Consider the following 7,941-nt stretch of genomic DNA (forward strand, 5'->3'; position numbering starts at 1 on the left):
CATGAACAAGGTTAGATGTGCAACTGCTACATTGACAGGTTGATTAAATACAGTTGGGTTTTTTGTATATATTGTTTATATATATATATTTATTTTTTAAATGAATGAATCAGAAGGATTGTGCTCTTCAAGAAAGGAGGATTGATTCATGATGTGACGTAATTGAAAATGATTTTTATTTGATCATTTACATTGAATTGATATAAACATGTCCATGAAACAAAATGGTCCAAACATTTAAGAAAGTCATATTTGATCATAAGCACAGACATAATTTTTGGAAACTTAAGTTATCACAAACTGACCAAATGGGAACAAGAGTGCTTCCTACACAAAACATCCTAGAGAAGAGATTATAGTTAAGTCAGCGTCTGTGTCTTCATTCACAGCATTTCCCCCTGTGGGTGTTTTTTTTGTTGCTTTGGACAGCACATGCAGTCTTCGTCCTGATTCCTATCACATCCTCCTCTCATGTTCTCCTTCTTTAAACCTCCAGCTGTGTGGTGTCTGCACGTCCACAGAGCATCCCTTCACAGGTGCATGCTGTGCAGCAGGGGGAGTGGGAAGGGGGGAGGGGGGAATTTAGTTTTGTATCTCAAAGTATCCACAGAATTTGTGTTGAAAAAGCTTCAGTCACCAAGCAAACGTCACTGAGAGTCCTGCAACAAGAAGGCAGGGTTGCATGAGCCGAATAAATAAATACTCAATAAACCCAGAACTTCATAAATAGACAAATAAATAGGTGATATAGGCTACATGCGAAATAATAACGTATAGCTTGAACAGAAGCAGCCCTGCGATGAATGAGGAGCTGCAGTTCTCCTTTTGGGTGGTTCGGGAGAAAAAACGCCAGCCGAGATGTGAACCGGTATCCTGCTTGTATGATTCCCGGTGCACCGCGTGGACGGGTCGGATGGATCAGAACTAAATGATCTCGGTGAGGGAGAAAGAAAAGCTCTTCGGGCCGCTTCACTAAGTGAAGCTCATGGATACTGTGTGCTCCAGCGCTTTGCGGCGCAGCGACGCGATGCTTGTCCCTCTCCACATGTCACTGTCCGGGGAGCTACACAGCTGAGGCGAGCCGGTCACGTTATTGGGGCCGGACAGGGACGCGGGTACCATTCCGGGGAAGGTGGGCTGGTAGAGGTGGGACTGCAGCCCGGAGCCGTTGGACGACATGTTGGACAGACCCATGGAGTTGGGCGGCGGCCCGGCGCCGAGGCTGCACTGAGACAGGGACTGCGCCATGGCCTGCTGGCGGCCCAGAGAGGGCGGCAGCTGCAGCTGAGACACGCCGGGCATCCCGGCCGTGGCCCAGCGGGTGTCGTTGGCGTGGAAGGAGCACAGGCTGTCGCCCATGGCCGCTGCTGCCGCGGCGGCGGACGGGAACTGGGTGAGACCGTGGTGCGTCGGCAGGAGGGTCCCCGGAGCCCGGAACACGTTGGTGGTCTTCTTGCGCTTCTTCCACTTGGCGCGTCGGTTCTGGAACCAGACCTGCAGACAGAGACGGGATGAGTCAGGAGGGAAGGCTGCAGGTAGACCGACAGGTCAGTCAGCGCCGGAAGGGCTCATAAAAAAGGTGACGACATCAGTCTGTGATCATTGTCATAAAACAACAACAACAATAAATCAGGTGGAGGAAAACACCGATTTATGTTTTATACAGAATCTTATCTGAAAAAAAAACAACAACCACCAACTACTGACATTATTCACATTTAATGTTTCCAAATAATAATACTAATAATAAATAGCACAAGATTATTTCTGTGTTATCAATAACATAACAGTATAACAGAGGTCTCAGTACCTGCTATTAAAAACTTGTATTTTTTAAACCAGATTGTGGCAGTTTTTAACATTTTGCTGGATTTGTTATATATATATATATATAAATGGTAGAATAATGTAATTTTACCTCAATAAATTAGCAGCACTTCAGTTTAGATATTTCTGTTTGAATCAATATTTTAACCTGTAACATTTTTTTCAAAAATACAAAAACATTGAGTCTTTGGAAAAAAAATACTTCTTTTTTCTCTCTCTCTTTTTTTTTAAATTTTATTTTATAATTTGATCTTGAATGATTTCGCTGTAAGGGGAAGGAGCCCCTGAAACGCGCGCGCTCGTACAGTAAAGATGATGTTCCCGCTGAGATCAATAGTTTTGTCTTCACTCTGGAGTCCTTGAGCTTTGCAGGTTCTGCTGTGATTAATGTGTAGATTCGGTTGAGAAAGTGGGCCGCGGTAATGAGACCGGGACCGTCTCACTCTGCTCGGTGAAGCCAGCCGTGAAATCCGGCCTGAAATGCATTAACACTTCAGAGAGAAAGAAAACGTGATTCCTCACCGCTGCCTGCTTTTAAAAAGACACACTGCAGCCTGACAGTTCCCGCGTCTTATTTCCCGCCCTATCATAACAGCAGATGAGCATCATTTCACTAATTCTCATTTTATGTTAATAGCAGAGAAACTGGATGGAGCCGTGCGATAATAATAATAATAGTAATGATTATTACCCGGGTTTTATTTCACATGTGACTGCAGCTGTTTAATAAGGAGCCACAGTGATGTTTTATGAAGACCAGATGACAGTTAATACTGAGAATAAAATATCTGATATTTAACTATGACTGTTTAAAGGTTTTATTAGAGGAGATTAAACTGTGAAATAAAGCTGCTCTCATTTGGTTCCTGCAGATTAATTATGATGGACTGCTGTGATGTTTCCACCCAGAATCTGCTGAAATACAAACTGAAAGAAAATCCACTGCTATTTTTTTTTAACATCTTATAATATTCTTTTTTTTTCTTCCATCAGTGTAAAATGTTGGAGGATGAAAACAGTGATGTCAGGAGGATATTAATATGATGGGTTGTAATATCTGTTGTCATATTGAAGCCTCGTTATGTTCAATGTGAGGATGAAGCACGTGTTTAATCCACAAGGTCGACGGTTTAAATCCGGACACGACATATGACAACATAAAGTGATATTTAGAATAATATGAGAATAAACTAACCGAGTTGATTTGGTTCAGGTGTGAGTATCATTATAAAGTTTTGTATTTAAAGAAATAAAATAATTTAATTCAACAACAGAGTGAAATTCTGGGCTAAACTACTGTAGATATTTAAATGATTTCAGTGCAACAGAAAGCTAAATAAAAACCATAAATAATATTGATAATTTGTGCAGATTATTGCTGTATCTTTAGATTATATTTTTTAATTATTTGTCCATAAATAGTCCATAATTTAAACACAGATGGAGTTAAATCAGAAAATATAAATTAACATCCCAAATAAAAATGCTATTTTATTTGAGTGTAATTTAACTTTAATTAAAAAGAAGTGAGCGAGCTCCGTGATGTTCATTTCCAGCTGAGTATGAACAGTAATGTGAATATGCTCATGTGACCTTCTGCAGGAAATGAACAGTGAACTGTTTGAAGAATTAAAAAGCTCCTGTTAAGGATATTTAATTACACATTTATTCCTGCAGCTTCGAGGCTGTTTGGAGATTTTTTTATTCCGTTTTATTTTAAATGGAAATTTCAAGAAAATAAATCTGAAGAATTACATTTAAAATTAAATTGTCTGTTTGTTTGTTTTTTTTAAATTAATGCTGGTTGTCAAATGTGTTTCCGTTCCTCTTCTGCGCTAATTCTTTTAAAATTTAAACTGATAAATGTCCTTCACACTCGGTGGGAGTTGCCCCTCCTGCCGCCCCACCTGCACTCTGGACTCCGTCAGGCCGATCCTCAGCGCCAGCTCCTCCCGCATGAAGATGTCTGGGTAGTGCGTTTTGGCGAAGCTCCGCTCCAGCTCGTTGAGTTGCGCCGGCGTGAAGCGGGTCCGGTGCCGCTTCTGTTTCTGGGACTGCTGCCCTCCGGACTGGTTCGGGTTGCTGCTGCTGTTCTGCTGCTGCTGCTTCTCCTGCTCTTTGCTGCTGACCTGCACCGGGTTGGATCCTCCGCCGCTGCTGATATCGTCACCGGGGAGCATCGTGGCTCCCTCCACGCCGTCCGGACCGGGGCCCAGCTCCCCGGAGTGTCCCGGGTCAGGTCCCCCGCCGCCCAGCCGGCACTTCAAAGCCTCCCTGTGGCCCAGGAGCTCCGCGGCATCCTTCATCCCTGCACAGACAAACGGAGCAGGTGAGATGTGAACAGAGAGCTGAGTCTCTGCAGGAGGAAGAAGACATGTTAGACATGCAGAGTTGAAAAAGCAGGAAGACACTTTACAGGCTTTAAAATGATGAACTGTTGAAGCATCAGTGTGCTGCAGGAGGACATGATGACACTGACTGCATGCACTAAACACAAGAGCACAAATTAAAGCTCTGTTAGAGAGACACACACACAGCATGCACGTTACAATCTGCTCCTTAAATACTCTTCATTCAATTCCACACTGAGATCTTAGAAAATGGTTAAATCAAATTATGCAGTAATATAATAATAATAATTACTTTTCCAATGAATTAAGCGAATTTAGCTCACTTCAGGCACATTAAGATGATATATGAAGCAAATTGACAATTTTCAGAGCGTGATTTAAGATTAGAAGTTGCTCCAGCTTACAGTAGAGTTGGAGACCGGAGTTTGGTGATGTTAACTCACCGAGGCGAGCATCCAGCAGGTCGGCATGAGATAGCATAGCGCACCGCTCCAGGGCGAAATGCTACTCCCCCCCAAAAAATCTCTATGACTTTAACCTATTTAAGAAATATATATAGCCTAAATGAAAGCAAATTCGGTTTGTGGTTAAAAGGGAGGTTCGTTGCATTATAATGTAGTTTAGAGAAATGGGGAGGCGCTTAACGGCGGAATGAACCCATGAGCTTCTCCAAACGAGGACCAATCAGAGCTGAAGCCTGAGGTATGTCAGCTTCACCCCCTCTCCCCCTCCGACACCCCTCCCATCCACCTCCTCCATCCTCTCACATCCACAAGTTCATTCCTCCTCATTCCTGTAATTGGCTTTGATTTCTCCTCCAAATTACATCCAATAAAATAAGCTGATTTAATATCAGAGCAGAGAAATGTTGGATCACCACAATATTTGTTTAATTGTGCATGCTGCTCTGCACTTGTTTTTATAGTGAGCCACTGGAACAAGAAGTGGGCTTATTCACATGGAGAGGAATGGCAGCACATATAATCTGCTCTGAATACGAAGCTGTTTTTTATTATGATTATTATTATAATTATTATTGCGCCTTCTTTTTCATGACACTTTAGTCGCCTGATGATGTTGTCGACCTCTTTACGACACTAAACAACTCTTGGAGACCAAGTGAACCTCCTCTAATATCCCTGGTTTCCCTCCCAGCCAAACAACAAACTTTATATAATTCTAACCAGCCTCATTAGGCGTCCGGTGCAATTAGCGTGGAATCTATACGCTTTTCACTGCAACCTTTCAGAGTAAAAGCAGTGTATAAATTAGAGGTAATTTACGAGTATTTAGTTCCAAGTGTGAAGAAGGGAGGGACTCGGTGGAAATGATGTGAGAGCAAATTAATTGTGCAAACAGAGGAGGGAGTTCAACACGAGCTCTGATGGAGGGACGCAGGTAATAAAGCAGAAAGGTTGTGAACAAGATGATACATGAACACACAGTCTGATACATGAACAAGGTGTGAAACACTTTGGGGGTTCGTTTTCCGCTGCAGATTTGTATTTTTAAGAAACAAGTTCTTTAAAATAAACAAAAATCCTTCTTCCTTTGTCAAACCACGGTTAGACTCAATTAGCACGGCGTGTGTTTTTTTTTTTTTTTTTTTTTTTTTTTCTTTTTTTGTGCAGCAGTCTGCGACATATTTAAGCAGAACAACCCCAGACATGCTTTAGACAGATGTCGGCACGTTTTGAGGGAGCCGCTTTATTTAGTATGTGCAGAAAAGAGCGGCACAAAGGAGGCGTCCGAGCGTGAAGCCGCCGCTTCTCTTCACCCGCTGCCTCCTCGTGCTCATCTTTTATTTGTCTGCAATCTGGTGGCACGAGCGGCAGACCGGGAGGAGGGATGGATGGAGGGACGGAGGGAGGGATGGATGGATGGATGGATGGATGGAGAGGAGAGGACGCATGCGGGAGTCTGTTTGGGACGCACCGGGAGGAGAAGGAGCTCCGTGTTGGCGCTGATGTTTGCATCTTTTTTTTTTTTTTTTTTTTTTTAAAGGAGGGAGAAGAATGGCACTTGGAGATATTTCTGATCTCTCCTTTATCGATGGTAACGGGAGGTAGATTTTAGGAGGCTTAAGATGCTATTTCATTTCTCTTTTTGTGAGAATTTATAACATATCTGTTTATTTTATCGAATGATAACGAAAGTGTTGTTTATTTGTGTTAATTGTATTCATAATTACGCGCTAAATTTGTGGTATTTTCTTGTGTATTTCACAGAACTTTTCGTGGCGCGCGCAGAGCTGCTGTAATGATAATTTAAACCCATCACATTCCGGGATGATGGATTGCGCTCTTCGTTTTACGACTTGTCGATAGCTGCACGCTTTTATAGCTGCACAAACACCAGTGAACGACTCCCCTCACTGCTGCAGTCATATTTAACCCAAACAACGAAGGAGCAGATCATAAGCTGTCAGGACAAATGACACCTAACGACGAAGAAGAAGAAGAAGAAGAAGAAAAAAAAGGGCCTAAAAAAACCCCATTAAACCTAAATATTAACTTCTGTATTCTTTTTAAAGACTCATTTAATATTTAGAAGTCGAAAAAGGACAACTTTGTTGTTTTTATTACTGCTTTTTAAAAATGTTATGCAACTGTTTGAATTCCTTTAGAATAAATATTACAATATTTCATGGTTTATTTGGAAAATATGGATAATAAATAAAAAAATATTTGATTTAATACTGCAGGAGACTTAAATTCCAAACAGTTATTAATTATGTATTTTTCATTATTAAAGGGGTGTTATTTGTGTATTTGAACTGTTGAATTCAAAGACATCTTTTTAGCTGGTGTCAACAGATTCTGTGTGTGTGATGATGATGATGATGATGATGATGAAGGTCTTGTAATGAGGTAAACAGGTCTCTATAAGGCGCAGTTCTATTCCTCCAACATGCTCACATCAATCTTCTCCATGATATAAATAAAAATAGACAAACAAACAAAGCCGACCTGCTGCAGGTTAACGTGGTGCATCTGAGTGGAAAGTCGACGTTTTCACGGGCGGTGGAGGTGAAGAGAGACTTTTACTAAAACAGCACAAATCAACAGAAAAGTGTAAATGACTGTGTGTACCGGTTGTTTGGAAGTGCAGGAGGAGGCCACAGTGTTCATACCTGAGGTCCATAGTCAGTGCAGAAGGACTCACATTTGGCGAGTGGCGGGACTCGAACTCGTGACCTCCCGGTTCCAGTACAGTCTCTCCGAGCATCGAGGCCCGGGCGGCTCTCCTTCCTCCCTCTGATCCACCTCTGCAGTCTGTATTCACTCAATTAGAGATTTCTGAGGCGAACAACAATCGATCTTCCATCTGCACGAGCTCCCGGTTTTAACAAATGAGATTCTTGTTTCGTGCAGCTGATCTGGTGGCAGTCGGAGGGATTAAAGGAGGAATACATTACTGTGGCGAAGACGAGGAGCAGAGCAGCAACCGCTGCTGCTGCAACTCAGTTGCAACCTGCGTCCTGTTGGACAAACTTCAGACGCTGTCAAGTCCTCAGTGTTTACTGAAGAGACTGAAGTTCAGGGTTACAGACTAAGAGGTCTAATTTCCTGTTTGGTAATATTTCATAAAAATAAAAAAAAAAAAACACGATAAAAGCCTCTTGTCACCCTGAGTGGAAGAAGTATCCCCATCTTTTACTTAATTAGCAGCAACACAATAATGTAGAACATGGTTTCTAAATACTTACTCAAGTATAATTTTTTTTTTTTTTTTTAAAAAAGGGGGTTAGATTGGATCACTA

The 7,941-nt window shown here is 42.0% G+C and overlaps 1 protein-coding gene across 3 annotated transcripts; it reads right to left on the minus strand.

Annotated features, from left to right (window-relative positions):
* Nucleotides 1–163: 163 nt before the first annotated feature.
* Nucleotides 164–7,708, minus strand: otpa (orthopedia homeobox a). Of its 3 annotated transcripts, none has more exons than XM_069706873.1 (3): nt 7,148–7,708; nt 3,735–4,135; nt 164–1,494 (listed from the first exon to the last, which is right to left on the minus strand). In XM_069706873.1, exons 2-3 carry the CDS (start codon nt 4,131–4,133, stop codon nt 973–975), a joined length of 921 nt encoding a protein of 306 aa, XP_069562974.1. In that variant the 5' UTR covers nt 4,134–4,135; nt 7,148–7,708; the 3' UTR covers nt 164–972. The 3 variants fall into 3 exon arrangements, with proteins under 3 accessions (XP_069562974.1, XP_069562966.1, XP_069562955.1); XM_069706865.1 differs by lacking the exon at nt 7,148–7,708 and adding an exon at nt 4,622–4,836; XM_069706854.1 differs by lacking the exon at nt 7,148–7,708 and adding an exon at nt 4,583–4,836.
* Nucleotides 7,709–7,941: the final 233 nt, after the last annotated feature.

Source organism: Brachyistius frenatus, unplaced genomic scaffold (assembly GCF_029030835.1).
Source record: "Brachyistius frenatus isolate BFR_SWC_R1_liver_20210118 unplaced genomic scaffold, ASM2903083v1 Contig_3, whole genome shotgun sequence".
In the NCBI taxonomy this organism is placed as follows: Eukaryota; Metazoa; Chordata; class Actinopteri; family Embiotocidae; genus Brachyistius; species Brachyistius frenatus.